Raw genomic sequence first — 23,244 nt, 5'->3', positions numbered from 1 at the left:
TAAGGGTCTTATCTAACGAAACAATCAGTCATTTTCTAAAAAAATAAAAAATAAATAATATGCTTTTTAACCACAAATGCTCGTCTTGCACTAGATGTGCGTCCACGATTTCACACATTATGTAATCATGTGCGGTTAATTTTTCGTCTCCTCCAAAAACTCTGCTCCAACTTCAAAATCGTCCGACATCATTGTTTTACTTCTTTTTTTTTTTTTGGTAAAGAGCATTTGACTTTCTTCGCACGTTCGCTTTGTAAACACTAGATCAGTACTTCTGTCTACGTCATGCGTGACCTTTCCAATGTGATTACGTAATGCTTGAAGTTAAGCTATAGTTCAAGACAAGCAATTGTGGTTAAGAAGTATATAATTTTTTTTTATTATTATTTCTTGGCTGGAACTGCAATTTGAACCTTCAACCCATTTATCCCCAAGTCCACTATATGGAGAAAAATCCTGGAATGTTTTTCTCACTTAAGAAAGAAAGACATCAATCTTGGATGACATGGGGGTGAGTAAATTATCAGGAAGTTTTTATTCTGGAAGTGAACAAATCCTTTAATATTTATAATATAAATAAATTTTAAAATGTATGACATATTTTAATGATATCTATATAACATTTTAATTAAAATGACATTTTACAGTGGATAACAAAATGGTTGTTCATATTGATTTGTTGTAGGTTATTTCAATAAAATGTTAAATCATAAAATAATACAAAATTTCTTTTAACAAAACATACTCCAAATATTAAACATTAATGGCTTTTTTAATTATGATACTATATTAATTATTCAGTATTTTAATATTTAATTTTTAGACTTCTTTGATGGAAACAGATAAAGCAAATAAATACCATAAAGATGTAAAACAGTGAAAGCTATCTAAAATCTTAATGCACAGAAATTAATAATGCATATTATATTTTTATGTGACAAACAGCGGAGCTTATATCCTATTTGTAATGTTTGTTATTATTAATAATGCATGTGAAACCATGTTATCAAACATGTTTCTGTAATGAACATCCGAGTGTCGTTGGCTTGCGATAGCCGGAGTTGTTAAAAATGCATTAATATTATTTATATTCCGGCGCTTTTTCAGTATTAAATGAGGAGGGAGACGGAAAGTCTGTGCTGCATGGAGATAAGAGTGATCTGAATGCTTGGGAAGCGCGATCTCATTCGACACTACGCCGTCATTAGGTTCTTTCATCTTTTTGCCATGTTTTCACCAGATGGCAGCAGATTTCCGTTTTGCAGAACACACGGAACTGTCCATGGTGCTGAAAGTGCATTTTCCCGATGCAGCTCTGCAACAAGTCTTACAGAGAACATTATTAGCCTACAATACATCTAATAATCATCTTAATGTTTGTGATGATATATTACTGAACAAAAAATGGCAGCCTAAAAATGGTTCTATTCAAACGAAAAATTATTATTTAGCATCACTGAATCAGCCTAAACAAATTAATACAAACAAAACTCATTTTTTAATGAATAAAAACAGGTTAAAATGGCTCTTTAAGGCAACAGTTGCAGTTTATAATATTTAATATTTACATATAATATTTTTTCATAATTTCGTCATAATTATCTTTATTTCCAACCATTCAACTTATACACATTAATTTATCAAGTTTCAAATTTCGTTACAGATGTGTAACGAAATTCAAATTGCAAAAGAGCAAGGACTTTATCACTGCAAAACTGTGAACAAATAAAAATGTTTCAGAAGGTTGTGTGAAGAAATGAAATGAGATTTTCATATAACATGTTTGCTGACAATGTGCCTTTATCAGCAAAACAAGTCCCTAAGAAACAATTTAACAGACGCAGAACGCGCAACTTTCACAACAGCAACTGTTGAATATCTCAAAACATATTGTGCCAGAACAAGCTCACATGCAAAAGGACAACTTTGTCCTGCTGTAAAGATTGCGCGGCTGCTCTGCAAAGTGCGCGCGCCAACCTCTCAGCCATCTCTGACGCACTTAGCACGACTCGTATAAATGAATTCACTTCGTCACTGGGCGCCAATGATCGCAGCTCGAGCGTGCGGCACTTCCTGAGCCCGGAGCCCGCCATGCGTCTTCAGAGCAGCGAGGTGACCGGCGCGAAGGTCTGTTTCTGAGTGCCCGCTCTCATCATGGAGAGTTACAACAACACCACAGAAAGTCAAGACTGGAGCGGGAACGCGACGACAGTTAGCGAAGTTGCTTTGAGTTACCAAATAATCGGCTCGCTTTTTCTAGCCGCGCTAATTCTGTTTGCCATATTGGGAAACGCGTGTGTCATCGCTGCCATCGCCTTGGAGAGATCGCTTCAGAATGTGGCCAACTATCTCATCGGCTCCCTGGCCGTCACAGACCTCATGGTGTCTGTTCTGGTGCTACCCATGGCAGCCCTGTATCAGGTTCTGAACAAATGGACTTTGGGACAGGAGATGTGCGATATATTCATCTCTCTAGACGTGCTGTGCTGCACCTCTTCCATCCTGCACCTGTGCGCAATCGCTTTGGATAGATACTGGGCCATCACTGATCCCATAGACTATGTGAATAAAAGGACCCCGAGACGAGCGGCGATCTTGATCAGCCTCACTTGGCTAATAGGATTTTCCATTTCCATTCCTCCCATGTTGGGCTGGAGGAAACCAGAGGACCGGGCAGATCCCGACGCGTGCACAATCAGCCAAGACCCCGGGTACACCATCTACTCAACTTTTGGAGCTTTCTACATCCCCCTCATCCTCATGCTGGTCCTCTACGGGCGGATATTCCGAGCGGCGAGGTTTCGCATTAGGAAAACCGTGAAGAAAACCGAGAAAGCCAAAATCGCGGACAAATGCCTGGCGGTGTCTCCGGCGCTGTTCCCGAGGAAGGCGAACGGAGAGGTGAGCAAAACTTGGAGGCGAAGCGTGGAGCCCCAGCCGAGCTCCTGCGTGAACGGAGCGCTGAAACACTCGGACGACGGAGAGTCGTTCGAGATCACAGAAGTTCAAACCGTCTCCAGAAACCACCTGAGCCTGCCTAACAACCCTCAGCCGTGCTTCGAGAACCGAAACGAGAGAAACACGGATGCGAAGCGCAAAGTGGCTCTGGCCAGAGAGCGCAAAACGGTCAAGACTCTGGGAATCATTATGGGCACGTTCATTTTCTGCTGGCTGCCCTTCTTCATCGTGGCGCTTGTTTTGCCTTTCTGTCAAGACTGTTTAATGCCTGAGTGGTTGAGGGCGGTCATTAACTGGCTCGGATACTCCAACTCACTTTTGAACCCCATCATATACGCCTACTTCAATAAAGACTTCCAGAACGCATTCAAGAAGATCTTGAAATGCAAATGTATTAGACAGTGAACGAAGCTATTTAACGGATGCTAATATGCAGACATTGATTGTTAAAGAACTGCTCTAAAGGCATTCATACGAACGGACCCAGAGCGGGACAGTTCAGCACAAGAAGAGGTAGAGCTCTGTCCTTGTGTATTTGTTTATCTGTGAAGTTTATCTGCTTCCACCACAAAACAGTGTGCATATACAACTGGATGGATTCAGATTAGACCAGGACTCTCAGACCAGCTGTGTGCATTCAATAATAAAGCCCTTAAACAAAAAAAATGATTTTAGTTTACTGTACATTATGAGAAAAGCGACCTTTCTCCGAGCAGGGTGCTTTGGGATTGTAAGCACACAGAAACGTCAAGATCCAGCAGACCATTTATGTAGAACAATGTAATGTGAAACCATTTCTCTCATTTCTATTTATTTTCAGCAGTTTTCTTATATGACATGGACTGGGTATACCTTGAAATAAAAACATAAATCTAGATCACAAAAATGGACTGTATTTGAATCATTGCAGTTGGAGTGGGATGGGGAATTTTTTTTTTTTTTTTACAAAGTCATGAAAAAATATAAATTATATTTACGTAAATACAAGTTTGTATAAAACAGTATAATGCAAACGGCCTAAACGGATTATGTTCTTTTTACATTTGGCATATAAAGAAGCTTTAGGTAAGCCCAAAATATTTCATTTGCATATGCAAGTAAAATTCAAATCTGTGCACTTAGATAACAAAGCACTACAAAGCGTGTGTTAAATGTCAGTGACAGTTAATATCAGAGACGCAGAGAGTACGCAGTGATCAGTTTGCCTCAGGCACAGCTAGGCCATTACCCATGGGGCCTTTGTTCCTCTAATACTGCAGTCAGGGCACACCGCATTAAAAAGTAACTTTTAAATCTGTAAACCAGTTCAAGTGATTAAAAATGAAAGCCCTTCTGGTTGTTCTCGAAGGTTTTAAAGAGCCTAATACCCTCAGTTAAAGGAATAGTTCTCCCAAAAATAAACCATTAATGAAAATGTACTCACCCACAGGCCATCCAAGATGTAGATGAGTTTGTTCATCAGAAGAAATTTGGAAAAATTTAACTTTACGTCACTGGGTCCTCTGCAGTGAATGGGTGCCGTCAGAATTAGAGTCCAAACAGCTTGAGTGCATCAATCAGCGTCTTCATTAGAACAGATTTGGAGAAATTTAGTGTTATATTACTTGCTCACTGGATCCCCTGCAGTGAATGGATGCCATCAGAACGAGGTGATAAAAACACCACAAGTAATCTGCACAATCAATTAACATCCTCTGAATCAAATCGAATGTCAAGGTACAGTACATGTTTCTAAGAAACAAATCCACCATTAAGAGATTTTTAACTTGCACTTTCAGCTAAAACAATCCTCTATTCGTAATATTTCTTTTTCCAGTGAAAAAGTCTCATCTGAATCAGGAGAGATATATACACAGATCTAAACAAATATGTTGGTGGATTTTGATGTGAGGGGACAAAATGTATGGACGTTTGCACTGGAGGAAACGTTATTATAGATAAAGATTATTAATATAGATTATTATAGATAGTTAAACGTTAGCCTTAATAATGGACTTGCGTTTTACAAACATGCAGTTTTTAACCTCAAAAGATGTTAATTGATGGACTAAAGTCGTGTTGTTTAAATCAGCTGTTTGGACTCTAATTCTGACGACACCCATTCACTGCAGAGGATCAGTGAGCAAGTGATGTAATGCTAAAATTCTCCAAAACTGTTCTGAAGAAGACGTTAATAGATGGACTGAAGTCATGTTGCATTTTTATCAGCTGATTGGACTCTAATTCTGATGGCACCCATTCACTGCAGAGGATCAGTGAGCAAGTGATGTAATGCTAAATTTCTCCAAATCTGTTCTAAAGACATTAATTGATGAACTGAAGTTGTGTTTTTATCAGCTGTTTGGACTCTAATTCTGACGGCACCCATTCACTGCAGAGCATCCTTGGATGTAATGCTAAATTTGTCCAAATCTGTTCTGATGAACGAACTCATCTGCATTTTGGATTTTCAGCACATTTTCATTTTTGGATGTACTATTCCTTTAAGTCTAAAGCAAATAAATAACTTGAGCTATTAATACAGACCTGCTTTTGTAAACTGAAATGGCTTATGTCACCCCAAACATATTTTACATGCGTCTCCAGATGTTTTATTCTTTAAAGCCAGTGCTATGGCTTATAAACCCTTTCCACTTCCAGTGACATTTTCAATGTATCAAGTCAGTGGCCACATGCACAGTGTGATGGGAGAGGCAATGGTGCAGAAATGTTATTCAAATAACATCCTAAGGCTTTGCCCACACAGAACCCTAGCAAAATATAAATGTCAGAAAAGATAAATGGAAAATACTCAATGTAATGATTATGATTTGCTTTCCCCCCACCAACATTTGTAAACATGCTGTTGAACTGACAGACTGCCATGCGACGAGGATGTTCGGAGGAGCTAACGGCATTGATAGCGTGACAATGGATATTGTGAATGAACACAAAGCACTCGCTGTAATATCCTCTGTAGGAGTGAAATTTTGCTGACTCATTCCTTTAGCACATAAAGGGCCCATGAACTAATTTGACCCATTTTCACTTGTGACATTTTTTGAAATGTACCAGCGCTTCTGATGACAGTGGTCATGCCCTCGTGTCAAAGTTATAAATGGCCAGCCACTAACTTTGGTTTGATTGGAAACTATAGGGGAAAGGCACAATATGTATTCCTCCCCCTTGTGCCCTGAAGTAAATTGAAATGGCCAAGAGGGACATTCACAAGGTCATTCCAACCTTGATACAACTATTTGTGAGGGTACATGACAAGTGAAAAGAACATTTTGAAGTCACTCTCATCCTCTGAGGAAAGTCTCAGTCTAGAGACAGCCAGTCTTTTAATGTGGTTGGTAGTTACTCTGCTGACCTTTGCTTTGGAGTACTAAGAGACTAAAAGCTGCATGTTTGTCATTTCTTTATTTTAAAAAATGATATACCGACCTATGAATCATCACTTCCTTCCACTTCCACTTAAACAAGCTCTGATGGATCTTTCGCTAGCAGGTTAAAAACATATAGGAAATTATTATAACAAGCTGTATCTGTACAATAAGTTGTAATAAAAACAAATGCAGGGCTGGATCTCTGGACTGGAGCACTTGACCTTGTTGAGTGTTCATATTAAAGGGACATTTAAACTCAAAACATTACTATGAATAATAAAAAATAAAAACCAGCAAGTCAAATGGATGATTAAACCCTTCAGGCTAAGGATAGGGTAAAACCTTTTTTTCTTTAAATGTTTTCTAGCATTTAAAAGTTATTTTGTGGCAATCATGATAATTGTTTTCAAGGATTTTCCGATGAACAAAAAAAGCTGAAAAGAACAGCAGTTATTTGAAAACAGAATTAATTTGTAACATTATTAATTTGTTTACTTTCACTTTTAATCAATTTAATGCATCCTTGCCAAATTAAACCATTAACTTTAAAAAAACAACAAAAAAACTAAGTTCAAACATTTAAACAGCAGTTTTTTTTGCAATCTATTAAAAATCTTATGATTAAAAAATACGAGACAACATAACACAATATAAATAGTTAAAAAGAACAGCAGTTATTTGAAACAGAATTCATTTCTAACATTAATGTCTTTTTTTCGCTTTTGATTAATTTAATGCGTCCTTGTTGAATTAAAGCATTAACTTAGAAAAAAAATCTGACTGAGCTCAAACGTTCAAACAGTAGTGGTTTTTTTTTTTTGCAATATATTAAAAATCTTGTCATAAATAATACAAAAATACAAAACAACATCACAATGTGAATAGGTCAAAAGAACAGCATTTATTTGAAACAGAATTCATTTGTAACATTATTAATTTTTTTACTTTCACTTTTAATCAATTTAATGCATCCTTGCCAAATTAAAACATTAACTTAAAAAAAACCTAAGCTCAAACATTTAAACAGCAGTGTTTTTTTGCAATCTATTAATAATTTTATGATTAAAAATACAAGACAACATAACAATAGTTCAAAAGAACAGCAGTTATTTGAAACTAAATTCATTTCTAACATTATTAATGTGTTTTCTTTCACTTTTGATTAATTTAATGCGTCCTTGTTGAATTAAAGCATTAACTTTAAAAAAAATCTTACTGAGCTCAAATGTTCAAACAGTAGTTTTTTTGGCAATATATTAAAAATCCTGTCATAAATAATACAAAATTACAAAACAACATAACACAATATGAATAGTTAAAAAGAACAGCAATTTGAAACAGAATTCATTTGTAACATTATTAATGTCTTTTCTTTCACTTTTGATCAATTTAATGTGTCCTTGCCAAATTAAAGCATTGACTTAAAAAAAAAAAAAAAACTAAGCTCAAACATTTAAACAGCAGTGTTTTTTTTTTGTTTTTTTTTGCAATTTATTAAAAATCTTATGATTAAAAAATACAAGACAATATAACACAATATGAATATAGTTCAAAAGAACAGCAGTTATTTGAAACCAAATTCATTTCTAACATTATTAATGTCTTTTCTTTCACTTTTGATTAATTTAATGCGTCCTTGGTGAATTAAAGCATTAACTTAAAAAAAAAAAAAAAATCTTACTGACCCCACACGTTTGAACAGTAGTGTCTTTTTTGCAATCTATTAAAAATCTTATGAAAATAATACAAAACATAACAGTATGAATACATCAAAAGAACAGCATTATTTGAAGCAGAATTAATTTGTAACATTATTAATTTGTTTACTTTCACTTTTAATCAATTTAATGCATCCTTGCCAAATTAAACCATTAACTTTAAAAAAACAACAAAAAAACTAAGTTCAAACATTTAAACAGCAGTTTTTTTTTGCAATCTATTAAAAATCTTATGATTAAAAAATACGAGACAACATAACACAATATAAATAGTTAAAAAGAACAGCAGTTATTTGAAACAGAATTCATTTCTAACATTAATGTCTTTTTTTCGCTTTTGATTAATTTAATGCGTCCTTGTTGAATTAAAGCATTAACTTAGAAAAAAAATCTGACTGAGCTCAAACGTTCAAACAGTAGTGGTTTTTTTTTTGCAATATATTAAAAATCTTGTCATAAATAATACAAAAATACAAAACAACATCACAATATGAATAGTTCAAAAGAACAGCATTTATTTGAAACAGAATTCATTTGTAACATTATTAATTTTTTTACTTTCACTTTTAATCAATTTAATGCATCCTTGCCAAATTAAAACATTAACTTAAAAAAAACCTAAGCTCAAACATTTAAACAGCAGTGTTTTTTTGCAATCTATTAATAATTTTATGATTAAAAATACAAGACAACATAACAATAGTTCAAAAGAACAGCAGTTATTTGAAACTAAATTCATTTCTAACATTATTAATGTGTTTTCTTTCACTCTTGATTAATTTAATGCGTCCTTGTTGAATTAAAGCATTAACTTTAAAAAAAATCTTACTGAGCTCAAATGTTCAAACAGTAGTTTTTTTGGCAATATATTAAAAATCCTGTCATAAATAATACAAAATTACAAAACAACATAACACAATATGAATAGTTAAAAAGAACAGCAATTTGAAACAGAATTCATTTGTAACATTATTAATGTCTTTTCTTTCACTTTTGATCAATTTAATGTGTCCTTGCCAAATTAAAGCATTGACTTAAAAAAAAAAAAAAAACTAAGCTCAAACATTTAAACAGCAGTGTTTTTTTTTTTTTTTTTTTTTGCAATTTATTAAAAATCTTATGATTAAAAAATACAAGACAATATAACACAATATGAATATAGTTCAAAAGAACAGCAGTTATTTGAAACCAAATTCATTTCTAACATTATTAATGTCTTTTCTTTCACTTTTGATTAATTTAATGCGTCCTTGGTGAATTAAAGCATTAATTTAAAAAAAAAAAAAAAATCTTACTGACCCCACACGTTTGAACAGTAGTGTCTTTTTTGCAATCTATTAAAAATCTTATGAAAATAATACAAAACATAACAGTATGAATACATCAAAAGAACAGCATTATTTGAAGCAGAATTAATTTGTAACATTATTAATGTCTTTACTTTCACTTTTGATCAATTGAATGCGTCCTTGCTGGATTAAAGCATTAACTTTAAAAAAAAAAAAATAGATTCAAATAAATTAAATGATTATATAAATAAACAGTATTTGAGAATCAATAATACTTCTACAGCATTTATTAATGTTAGTTAACGTTAATTTCAGCATTTACTAATGCATTATTAAAATCACAAGTTGCGTTTGTTAACATTAGTTAATGCACTGTGAACGAACATGAACAATGAACAACTGTATTTTTATTAACTAACATTAACAAAGATTAATAAATACTAATATTAACAAATGACACCTTATTGTAAAGTGTTACCAACATATTGAATAAATAAACAATGTGTTGATCTCTCCCAATGGCATTTTCAATATGTTTTATCAAATGTTGTACTATGGTATTTCAGTAAGCTAATTTTAGAGGTAAATTTACAGATGGGATGAAAGCAAACTCCTTTTAAGGCTGTTAAAGTGAAAGGGTTAATGTAAAGATGAGTTCACACTAATGCATGTTTAGAGAGTCATTATCTCAGTCACTTCAGCTTCTGTTTCAGTGCTGGTTTTGGAGTGGGTCAAACCAAATAGCTTTATGGGATCAAAAGCCCTCCGCTGGGATCATGACAACATTTATTCAAAAAGAACCAGAAAGCAAGCTAGTTCATTAAATAGACAGGCATTTCTGTTCGGCACAGGCAAGTGTATATTATATATACACTACCAGTCAAAAGTTTTTGGACAGTAAGATTTTTAATGTTTTTTAAAGAAATTGCTTCTGCTCACTAAGTCCAAAGTACAGCAAAAACAGGAAAAGTTTGAAATATTTTCACTATTTAAAATAATTGTGTTCTATTTGAATATATTTTTTTAAAATGTAATTTATTCCAGTGATTTCAAAGCTGAATTTTTATCATCATTACTTTTCAGTGTCACATGATCCTTCAGAAACCATTATAATATTCTAACTTTCTGCTTATTATTATTTTGTTGAAAACAGCCGAGTGGAATTTTTTCAGGTTTCTTTGATGAGTAGAAAGTTCAGAAGAACAGCATTTCTCTGAAACAGGAGTCTTTTGTAACATTATAAATGTCTTTATCATCACTTTTGAACAATTTAAGGCGTACTTGAAAAAAATATAATCAACTGTTTTAAATATTAATAATAATAATAATAACAATAATAATAAATGCTTCTTGAATCTGAAGGATCATGTGACACTGAAGACTGGAGTAATGATGCTGAAAATTTTGCTTTGATCACAGCAATAAATTTCATTTTAAAATATATTCAAATAGAAAGCAGTTATTTTAAATACTAAAAATATTTCACAATGCTTTTGCTGTATTTTGAATCAAATAAATGCAGGCTTGGTGAGCAGAAGAGACTTCTTTAAAGATTAACAATCTTTCTGCCCAAATACTTTTGACTAGTAATGTATTTTTTTTTTGTTGCTGTTTTACATTAACACAACAATGTTGTATTTAATGTATGACATGTTTGATTTAAGCCTACAGATACAACAGAAAAGGAGAAGAGGAAAAACACACAAGCGAGTGAGTAATGTGGTTCGATGGAATCTGAAAGCCATTTTACATTTGAATGCAAAATGTAAATTTTCCTTATTTCTCTCTCTTTCTCTTATTCATGGTGCTTAAGCTGAAATGAACTGAGAGGGAACACAATGAAATGAGAAAAATTAGCAACAGCAAAAATAGCAGTTTTACATCTTTTTTGCATCTCTATAGAGACTAGCCAAGGGGCACAATAATGTCATTGTGTGATTGGTCATGAGTCACCTCTTCAGCTACAGTCATCAGACGCAAACGTCACTGAAGTCACGTTTTTCTGTTTCCCTCCTGTCTGACTCGGGGGCCGCGGAGCTCTTGTTTACTTCAGAGCGTGATGCCGTGAACTCTTTATTCTTATCTTAAACGAATGTTTGTACCAATACGGCTGACATGTAATTAAAGTTTGAATACAGACTGTTTTTAATAAAATGTGAGACAGGTTTTCTTCCATGCTGTCTATGTCTACACGGTGTTGGGCTTCACGTGGACCGAGTCGCACAATTTCGATTGCTCTACCAGCTCCATTAAATGAGTAATTCCATTAGCTTTCTTTCACACATTTGACCCAGCCATTTAAGATTCAGCTGAAGGTCCCGCTGCTATTGGCCTGTAGCACATTCCAGCCAACTTTCCCTAAGTGCCAGTGGTTTGCAGAGAGAGTGCGTCTGAACATTAAAAGACTGAGAATGTGGGACACAGAGAAGGCGTAGCTGATGAATAATCACAGAATGGCCTCACTGTACATTTTACATTTTATGTCACATTAATCATAATACTTTGTAATTGCATTCAATTTTGCCAAGATCCAAAACAGTGATTAGTGAGTCAGGTACATGTTTTGAATGCGTAACATTTAACAGTGCATTAATTTCTAAAATGTATAAAATGCATTTCATCCATGTCATCCCCTTTTTGAACTTTTGCCATCTGGTCAGCGCTACAGAGCCACAAATACCAGGACAGCCAGACATAAGAACAGTTTCTTCCCTCAGTTATCTATAATCTACCTTATGAACAGTTAAATGTTCCAGACGCCAGTGGCCAGTGTCGTTGTGGGTTTTGTTTATTTTGTTGTTTTACGACGCAAGGACATTTGAAACAAATGAAATGATGTGGCGAAGTGATAAGGACATGTAATGCGGTCAAGAGCTGCCTGGAACTACGTTCGCCACGCATTTCCCTTGAAAAATAGTTGCTCACCTGAGAACGTACGTCAGCCAATCAAATTCACACCATCATATGCACATATATATATTTCTCAATATATTCATTTACAATTAAAATAAAATTGTAAATCAATATATTGAGAAATTTGAGAAATAATATACAAAATTAATTAGATTTTATCAATGAGATTTGAAAGCTAATTTAAAATAAAATAAAACAATCAATGAAATATACTATAAAAATATAATTTTTTAAAAAAATTGATGAACATGCTTAAGGAATGTTGAATAGGCTTGGATTTATATAATATTTTATTTAATATATTTATATCATATTCTATTTCACTTAAAGAGCTGTATTCTATTTTATTACTTAAATTCATAAAATAATAAATAAAGTGTAATTATCAGACTGAAACAGAATATTACAACTTCCTGTGTCATGTTGACTTTGTTAGGCAGCGGATTTTGCTTAATGACATGCTAATCTATTGAAATTATCCACATGCAGGGTACAATACTAAAATTTCATTCAGACGAGTAGCACAAAGAGCTGTTCTCCAGCCACTGCCATCAGCTCAACGCTGAACATGCAAGAAGTATTGTACTTTATTAGACGGGACCCCTCGTGGTGCTCAGAAATGTCTGTGGCATAAGCTGTGTCCTTTTTCTCCCCCCATTCATAAGAAATAATACCCAGCTATTTGGATACTTGTAGGCAGTGTTGAGAGCTGTGCTGGTCACCATGGAGATGCTCTAAAGCCGAACCTCTGCAGTTCTAAGGGAGCAATTACCTGATGACATCAAAGCCCTTCAGCAGCACAATAGAAGCATGCAGGACAGACAGGCTTCAAACAAATTAGTCTGAAGATTCTCCTCATTTGCATTGAATTTCCACTCAATGTCCACAGAGCAGAGAGCAACAGCAGGATGCAAATCAAATGTTAAGAGTAAACAATGTTTGATGTACTGGGAAGTACATTTACGCTTGTGGAGAATGAAAGAAATTAGTAACATTATTGAAGCATTCTGGGAAGGCAGACCATTCTTGTTAACACTTAAAAGTTCTTTGCAAGGGTACAACGAGTACCAGCAGTTCCTTACAGTGACACAGTGACAGAAAGATCTCTCTGGCTCAACTTAATTCAGCTGGGGTGGAGAAAAACGTGCAATTAAGCAGTTAATACGTAGCTAACTGTTGCGAACACTATAGCATGTTACCGTTTTTTGACAATTGAAATGTGTAGGGTTCTGGCAGGAAGGGAATAGCGCTGCTCATTTCATCAGTGATCACTTTCTGAAATTTGTCACTATGCCTAAGCAACCCGTTCTTATGCATTTTTCATCACAGCAATAACCCCTAAAATGCCAACATGAGAGAAAAAGAGCGAACATTGTGATGCTATCTTGTGCTTACTGCATATGCAAGGAAATAAATCAGCTGTAAACATATATTTTATTTGTGGTAAAGGACAAAACTATAATTTTTATATGAAATAATGCATAATACATTTTCACTTAATTTTTGACATTTTTGAGAAATTTTGCTGCTGCACATGAATAAGTATTTTTGTATTTTATCTTTATATACCTAGCACCTAATTATAATTATATATATATATATATATATACACACAAACAGTAGTCAACATTTGAAGTGAATAAAAACCTTTCATTAAATTTGTCCTACACCCAAAAACAATACCTGTTCTTGTCTTAGGACAACTACTACAACAAGTTTGTGGTCAGCAGATTTTTCTTATTCATTAAGAAAATGAATGAACGAGTAAAAGATATTCAAAGATCATTACGGATGCATTAATTTAATCAAAAGAGACAGTAAAGATACATTAATATATTAAATATTTATTAATTTTATTAAATATTTCTATTCTCATAGTTCATTTGAACTTTCTATTCATCAAAATTATGGAAGAAATTATTATTTCTACAAAAATATTACTTGTTACATTAAGCTACATTAAAATATTACAGGGAAATGGTTTTCAACAATGATAATAATAAATGTTTCTTGAGATGATGAAAACATTTCTTTTCTGAAGAATCATGTGACACTGAAGACTGGAGAAACGATTGCTGAAAATTACATTACATTCTAAAATATATTCAAATAGTTATTTTAAATTTTAATAATATTTAATAATATTATAGTTTATTCCCATCATATGAGCTTGAAGAGCATGAGAAAATCATATTGTGGTAGTATCTGGTGTGTGCACACCAAAAGTGAAGTGAATATTCGCATCAGATTATGGTGTGCACACCAAAAGTGAATTTAATTATTTAATTATTGGAGGATGAGAATTATGCAAATTGGGCGATGCATTTAACGCTAACATGCAAAATTTGACTCAGTTGTTTCTTCCACGCAAGTTGAAAATTTTCAATTTTGAAAAAGTGTTGTTGCGAAAGCCAATCAGCGAAGATCTTATCGACACGTCCGGTTTGATATGTCCAGAAATGTTTTTTTTATTGTTTTTATGTTTTTATTCGCACAAGTGACGCAAGAAACATCCCATAAGTAATCTAGTGCGAGTAATGGTGTGTGCACACCAAATGCAAAGCAAATATTCTCATTGCATTATCGCTGTAGATCAGTGGTTTTCAAACCGGTCCTGGAAGCACGACTGCCCTGCACATTTTGTATGTCTCCCTCATCTAACACACCTGATTCAACTCATTAGCTCATTAGTAGAAACTGCACAACATGAATTGAGTGTGTCTGATAAGGGAGACATACAAAATGTGCAGGGCAGTGGCGCTTCCAGGACCGGTTTGAAAACCACTGCTCTAGATTACTTGCAGGAAGTTTTTCTGTCACTTACGTGAATGAAATCATCACGTAATGCTCTCCTCCATTTTCTGATACAACCAGATGTATCAAAATGGATGTGTCAATAAGCTCTTCGGTGACTGGCATGTGCGACAATACCATGCAAATTTTCCATGAGAGTTTAAATGTTTTAGTTTGCGCGGAAGGTGAATATTTTTGCATCGCTCAGCACAAGTTTGTGTCTATTCACATCATTGCATTGACTTTGCATGTGAACATCTTGCACAAATAATTAAATTCACTTTTGGTGTGCACACTCTATAACGCGATGCAAATATTCACTTCGCTTTTAGTGTGTATGCACACTTACTTGTTCTGTTTTTCACATCACTTGTGCAAATTAAACCATAATAAGGCTCTCCTCAATTTTCTGATACAACCTGACATGTCAAACCGGATATGTCAATAATCTCTTTGCTAACTGGCTTAAGCAACAACGCCTCATGCAAATTTTGACAACGCGGCATGCGAATTTATCAACTTGCACGGAAGATGTAATTGAGGCGAATATCGCGGGTTCACAGCTATTGTGTTGGCCAATTCGCATCATTCACATCGCCCCACACGAATTAGCGACTATTCGCATCTTTGCATTGACTTTATGCGTAAACAATTAATTTTGCTTTTGGTGTGTACACACCTACTTGCTCTGTTTTTCGCATCACTTGCGCGAATTAAATCATAATAGTAACCATTTTCTGGTACAACCTGAAGTATCAAACCGGACATGTCAATAAGCTCTTTGCTGACTGGCTTATGTGACAACGCATCATGCGAATTTCCCACTCCAGTTCAAATGTTCTCATCACCCAGCACAAATTTGTGTTTATTTGCATCTTTGCACTTACTTTGCATGTAATCTACTCCCACAAATAATTTACATTCATTTTTGGTGTGCACATATAACACAATGCACATATTCGCTTTGCTTTTAGTGTACACATACCTAGTCGCTCTGTTTTTCGCTTTGCTCGCATGAGTTAAACCATAATAATGCTCTCCTTCATTTTCAGATACAACCTGACATTTGAAACCGGACATGTCAATAAGCTCTTTGCTGACTGCCTTACACAACAGCCTGTCATGTGAATTTCTCGCTCACGTTGAAATTTTCACGTCGCCCAATTCATGCCATTCTCGTCACCCCGTGCAAATTTGTGTCTATTCGTGTCTTTGCATTTACTTTGTATGTAATCTACTCGAGCAAATAATTAAATTTGCTTTTGGTCTGCGTACACCATTAGTGGTTAAGTTTGAGTTACTGGAACACAGGATGTGAGTTCAGTTCTGAACAGGGATCGGCTGGTAATTGAGTCACTGAGATCACAGTCTTCAACACAGTTGTGTCCTTGGTCTACTTAACATCATGTTGCTCTAGTGGGACCTGTCCTGTCAATTAGTGTACAAAAAGTCACTTTGAATCCAAATGATCTGTCTAAAAAATTATGAACTACTTCAAAGTACATCATTGTTTATTACTCCACAGCGTTATTGTGTTGTTCATCTTGTATAAGGTGAAAACCGCATTCAGGGTAATCTTGTGTATAAGTCACATTTCCAGTGGACAATGTTCTGTACGGTGGCTCTATATATTGTGTTGTCCTCATTAAGGGAGACCCGAAACATGTGCAGAAGTCATTTATAAAACATGAAAGGGTGAGAGATTCTATTGATCTTTCAGTCAAACTCATTGCTTTTAATATGACACTTTACAAGTCTGACTTTAAAGGGATCGTTCACCCAAAAATGAAAATCATTTACTCACCCTCATGTCATTCCACACCTGTCTGGCTTTCTTTCTTCTATTCAAGACTGGCTCTGCAGCCATTTCATTTTCCAAATATTGATAGACAAAAAAATCAAATCATTTTTGTTCAATCAGCCACTACGTTTGGCATAATTCAATTACTGACACATCTGCTAATGGGTTTCTCAAACTCAGTGAGAGGTCTGTGGTCTTAGATTTGCTTACTTAAAGGAATAGTACAACTAAAACTGAAAATTTGCTGAAAATGTACTCTCAGGCCGTCCAAGATGTAGATAAGTTTTTCATCAAAACAGACATTTAGCACTCACTTGCTCACTAGTAAATCCTCTGCCGTAAATGGGTGCCATCGGAAGGAGAGTCCAAACAGCTGATAAAAACAACACAAGTAATCCATACAACTCCAGTCTATCAATTAACATCTTGTGAAAAGAAAAGCTGCACATTCGATTTGATTCACAGGATTTTAATTGATGGACTGGAGTCGTGTGGATTACTTATGGATTACTTTTTTTATCAGCTGTTTGGACTCTCATTCTCACGGCACCCATTCACTACCCATCCATTGGAGACAAAGTGATGTTAAATTTCTCCAAATTGTTTTGATGAAAAAAAAAACAACTCATCTACATATTTTGTGGTCTGAGCATGAGTAATTTTTAAGCAATTTTTTGGGTCGCCTATTCCTTTAAAGTTTTAATGCCATGGGTGTAGCTGTAATAGCCTCTACACACACACACACACACACACACACACACACACACATGTCTGGTTTATTATCTTTGTGGGGACTCTCCATAGGCGCAATGGTTTGTATACTGTCCACACTGTATTTTCTATCCCCTTACCCTAACCCTACCCCTAAACCTAACCCTTACAGAAAACTTTCTGCATTTTTACTTTCTCAAAAAATCTCATTCTGTATGATTTATAAGCTTTTGTACCCATGGGGACCACAAGCCGGTCCCCACAATGTCAAAAATTTCAGGTTTTACTATCCTTGTGGGGACATTTGGTCCCCACAATGTAGCAAAAACAAGTACACACACACACACACACACACATTGTGCACATACTTGTTACTACAAAGAGCAAGATCACACGGCTCCCACGTTCATCTCCTATTGTGACCTGCTCGAGTCAGTCACTAAAGCAACAACACCTTAATCCTCCTGTATCCGTCTCTCCGTTTATATAAAGAGTGATAATTAACTCTGCTTCACAATGCAAATTCCTCTCCTATAATCCTGTTGTTGTTAGTGGATTTTTTGTTTTGCATGCAATAGATAACATATCTTCTTGTCAAGCATTAAGAGTCAATGCTGTTAGCTATTGTGCATAAAGTTTCAAGTTGGGAAAAAAAGTTTGATGCAAATTTTAGAAGGCAAAAAATGGGCAAATATCCTGTGATGTTTCCTGCACATTTAAATGCTTGTATAATGTGGCATAAAATGTCACAGATTAATATGTCACATTTCTTTTCTACATGTCTTTGATCTGTAAAAGCCTCTGCATTATTAACCTGGAAGCTGTAATTGCTATATATACAGAGGATTTGCATGATTACGGGCAACACAGAGACATCAGACTAACAGAATGCATAAACAGAAACAAGACTGAACAAGTTTGTGCTCAGATAAAAACAAATTATTAATGAGAATCCGGTTCATAGCTGATTATGTCTGCTGTATTCATGGCATGCCACAGATTGTAATGTTTACCATTCAAGGTCATGACCTCTAGCTTTAACACCTCTGATTATATCAATCTTATTAAAGCTATTCTAAGTAAAATTAAAATAAAATGTATTAATTTTATCTTATTAATCATGTTTTTACCCAAATACACTTTAATAAACCTATAATTATGTATGTTATGATATATCATAGTTTAACTAAAATAATATATATATATTTTTAAATCTTAAACTTATTTTATTTCAGATATAGTTGCCAAGGAAACTTGTCTCAGTTTTATTCATTTTAAAGATTTCTCATTTTACAAAGAAACATTTCTCATTATTAGTTAAATATTTTAAGATTCAACTTAGACTAAACTAAGTTTCTAAGCAACTGAATTTTAAACATTTTGAGGAGCCTTAAGGAAAAAATAAATAAATAAATAAATAAATAGATGATTAACTTTTAAGACTAGTCCAAACCTTTTATGCAACCGGCCTCTGATTATATAAATCTTATTAAAGCTAGTAAAATAAAAGTAAAATGTTTAAAAAAAAAGAGAGAGAGAAAATAAAATTTATTACTTCCATCTTGTTAATCATGTTTTTACCCAAATACACTTTAATAAACCTTTTTAGATTATGATATATATACACACATACATACATACAATAATAATTTATTATGCTTGACTAAAACTAAAACAAACCATGCTTTTTGGTACATGAAATAAAAATAAAGTTGAACTGAAATTAAATATATTTTTAAAAACTTAAACTTATTATTATTTCAGATTGAATTGCCAAGGAAACTCATTTCTCTCATTTCTCATTTTTATTCATTTTAAACATTATTCATTTTACTAGGATACATTTCTCATTTTTCTTTTGTACTAAAATAACTAAAACACTAAAATGTCAATTTATAAAAAAACTACATCATTTATACACATTTAAAAAACTGATAGAAATGAAAAAAAAGATTCAAACTAATTTATTAATTTTTTTATTATAATTTTATGATTATAATCTCAATGATACTAAAATAAACCTGGTCAAGATGGGTTAGGAAACTGCAAACATATGTCATTAACTCATGCGTGTCACATTATGTCATAATGTTATACATGTAATGAATAATATTTAATAATATTTTGATTTGGCCAGGGGGAAAAAAATTTTGTTTATTTTTTTAATCTACATTTTAGATTCTTTTATTTAATTAGATGTCTTTATACCATGTGGTTCAATCCATTGTTTAAATAAACATTATCTTTGTAAAGCTGCATTGGAACAATGTGTATTTTGAAGCACAATCCAAATAAACTGAATTGCACTGAGCTGAAAATCTCTGAGGTCCAGTAACCTCCCAACCTGATTCAATTTTAAGGACTTTAAACGGTTTTATCGCACAGCTGGAAGACTAACCTTAAACTGATTTCAAATAGATGATGTTTGCCTATTATGGTGAGGCTATTTATATTATTTTAGATTGATTTACTATGTGGAAAGCACTAGAGGAGGCCATTAAAGAGCAGACCTTATCCCTTCAGCTCTTATCAGGAAACTCCATTTTGAGAGTATCGCAGAAAACACAAGCACTTCTTCACAGGACTTGACTGATTTTAAGAGACAGCGCACTTACCCCAGGAGAGCTCTCGCACGTATGTGTGTGCAGCCAGGACTTCAATTTTGGACTACTACAATGGAGGAAAAGAACAGATTTAATGCTGAGAAGTGTAATTTTTATTATTAATAGTGTCCCAATTTAATATGCAGAGGCTACAGCACATCATTTTTACAATTGAGTTCAAGATTATAAAAACTTGAAAAGGATATAGGTCATATTAATGATATAAGACCGTGTTTTAGCTTCATATATGTATAGTTCAAATGGAAACCCTCAATTTGGTGGCTCATTGTAATATTTGGTCTCATTACACTTCACTAATAACATTTTCTGTTTGAAGCCATCAAATTTCACCCCCAGTCAATCCCATGATCATTACAGGAGTCTCTGGGATTCGCATTCATTTATTCCCTTCGCTTCTCTGTTCTGAGTCACTGGGCCTTGTTCCCTTGTTCTTTGTAGTCTATCCTTTTAAGAGGTACGAATCCCTCTTGCGAGTTCCTTTGCCGGGAGCTCAAAAAGTAGAAGCCTTAAAGGTGGCAGACAGTAAGGAACTCTGGGTAAAGAGACACGCCGCTGTATCTCAAGGAGGGCAGGGGACAGACAGAGACTGACAGCGAGAGGAAATGAAGAGCCCAGCCCATATGAGAACTGAGAAAGGAGATCCTTTATGTCAATGCAAATCTTTCACTGATATTTCTCTCTGCTTGAAGAATAAACCTGATTCTAAACTGGTAAAAACATCCAAGGGCTGAAACTTTACTTAGTAGAAAGTGCATATGCATGCAGTCGTTTTTCATTCAAGCCATTTTGACACTGCAATACTAATGTAAGAGAGAAAATGTGATTTCGCAGTTCTTTTTTCACTCTCATAAAGGAAACTGATGTTCACACTGTGCTTGAAAGCATGCTTAAGGCCTTGTGTTCAGTCTTTCTTTTCTTTTTTTTAATTCTTTGACCAATGCATCACAAAACCATTTCATTTAATGTGTCACATATTATTGCATTTCGTATTATTATTAAGATTTACTCATTTATTATCCACTAAATACTAATCAAGTGTAATTCCAGGCAGGCTGTTAACCGAAAGAATTAAATGTTGATCATTAAAATTAAGCAGTACTTATGTAATTAAACTCCAACATGAAGACTAAAATAAAGCATGACCACGTTTAATTTTAAAGAAGTAAATAGCGGTGGGAGGACATTGTGGGGGCCAGAAAGAAAAAAAGAATGAACATACTTCACTCAGAGCTGAAAGAGCCCAACATAGATCACATTTGAAACCTGTCAAAATTGAAAGAAAAAAGAGTGAACTGGGCTTCAGAAAGAGCAAAAAAAATAAAAATACTCCGAGCACTCAGAGGCTTTGAAAAAACGCACAATGAAAGACTTCACAGTCGGTAGTTTAATGAAATAACATCCTTCAGCGCCAAGAACACTTTGCTACCTTTGAGGTATTTTTGAGCTGTAATTACTTCTTTAATAGTGCAGACAATCATTTGAAAAAGTCTGTCGTTATAGGCACCAAATAAATATTGGCATTTTAATATGTACTATTTAATATGTATAAGACGGTTGGCTGCTTGCTCAAAAATGCTATAATTCACCTCTTTTGCTTTAAAAAGGAAGTGTTTCTGAAAGCACATTATGTTTGGTCACGTACAAGGAAACAGACCTGTCCAAATCCATTTTAATCTTTGTGAATTAAGTCTTCATTTCCTGTTCGTCTGATCTTGCTTTCTGAAATGAGGTGAATCCGGTGTTCTCCCAGGCAAAACATTGTTTCAGTATCTAGGGTTTGTGTAAAATACCTTTGCAATCATATCCGCTTGTTTTGTTTTCCCTCTCTGCTTTGAAATGTGTGCACTTGAGGCATTCAGAATTTCCTGTTAAAAATGTAGGGACAATTAAAAACAATACTGTAACAAAAAATCTGCATGCACATATTACTGGTATTTTTATCTCACATGAAATACATACAAATTAATATATTACATTTTATTATATTATACTAGTATACTCTATGATACAGAAAACTATTCACGGTACATACTTACTGTATAATGATCTTGGATGCAGTGTTATGTTTTATCTAATTAGAGATTCATAAAGCAATACAGCTCTAGCTCCTCCAGGATATTTTGAACAAGATTTGTGTTGCATATTCGAGAGCACAGTCTCTCATTCTTTAAAGTATCAGCCAAAACACTCTCACTTCTACAGACACACACACACATACACACACACACACACACACAGAACAAACAAGGAAAGAAACATTCAGAAAAAATGACAGGCAAGGTCAAAATATCACATTTTTGTCTCTTTGTAGGAATCTTCTTAATCTGAATTTGAAAATGAACCAAAAGAAGTGGGGCCCTATTTAAGTTTGCTGGTCAATAGATGCAGCTGGCCTCAAGATCATAGTTATAGATGTTCACTGAACTAAATACTCAATTAACTAAAGTTTCAAAACTGTGAGGATGTGCTAGACTTGTGAAAAAAAGTGTGAAAAAACTGTGCTTATGTTACGATACACAGTTTTAGGCAGCATGCAGGAGACGTGGGTGGGGTGATCGACGGCGGCGGAGCAAGTGGTGGAAAGCCAATGAGCCAGGGTGACGAGGAGGATCCGGAGGGCCAAGGTGGAACAGAACGAGGTGGAGCGACAGAGGACCAAGGTGGAGCTGGAGGGATGGAGGAGCCTGACAGAGCCAGAAGGACAGAGAAATGAGGCGAAGCCGGAGGGGTGGAGTCCCAAGGCGTAGAATGGATGACGACAACCTAAGGCAGAACCGAAGGGACGAGGGAGCCCGTTGTAGCCAGTGGACTGCCGGGCCACGGCGGAGAGGAGGGAGCTAGGAGCCATGGTGGAGCCGCTGGGTCAACGGGCCGAGGCGGAGTCCTGGACTATGAGGCTGGAGGCGGAGACCAGGAATCCTTCAGCCGTAACGCCGATGGATATTGGCAGACCAGTGACGAAAACTGACAACACATGACACAACAGGTCCATAGTCATAACATATCGCACCCCTCCGGGAAGGCATGTCCTCACGCCGTAAACAACAACAGAGGGAGGCATAGATGGAA

At 34.7% G+C, this 23,244-nt stretch overlaps 1 protein-coding gene across 1 annotated transcript; it reads left to right on the top strand.

Moving 5' to 3' along the window:
* The first annotated feature begins 1,700 nt into the window (after positions 1 to 1,700).
* Positions 1,701 to 3,829, top strand: htr1aa (5-hydroxytryptamine (serotonin) receptor 1A a). The gene has a single exon (XM_051116446.1). The coding sequence runs from the start codon at positions 2,155 to 2,157 to the stop codon at positions 3,361 to 3,363; it is 1,209 nt and encodes a 402-aa protein (XP_050972403.1). The 5' UTR covers positions 1,701 to 2,154; the 3' UTR covers positions 3,364 to 3,829.
* Positions 3,830 to 23,244: the final 19,415 nt, after the last annotated feature.

This window comes from Labeo rohita, chromosome 8 (genome assembly GCF_022985175.1).
Source record: "Labeo rohita strain BAU-BD-2019 chromosome 8, IGBB_LRoh.1.0, whole genome shotgun sequence".
NCBI lineage: Eukaryota > Metazoa > Chordata > Actinopteri > Cypriniformes > Cyprinidae > Labeo > Labeo rohita.
The sequence above is the reverse complement of the archived record's forward strand: the minus strand, read 5'-3'. Positions and strand labels throughout refer to the sequence as shown.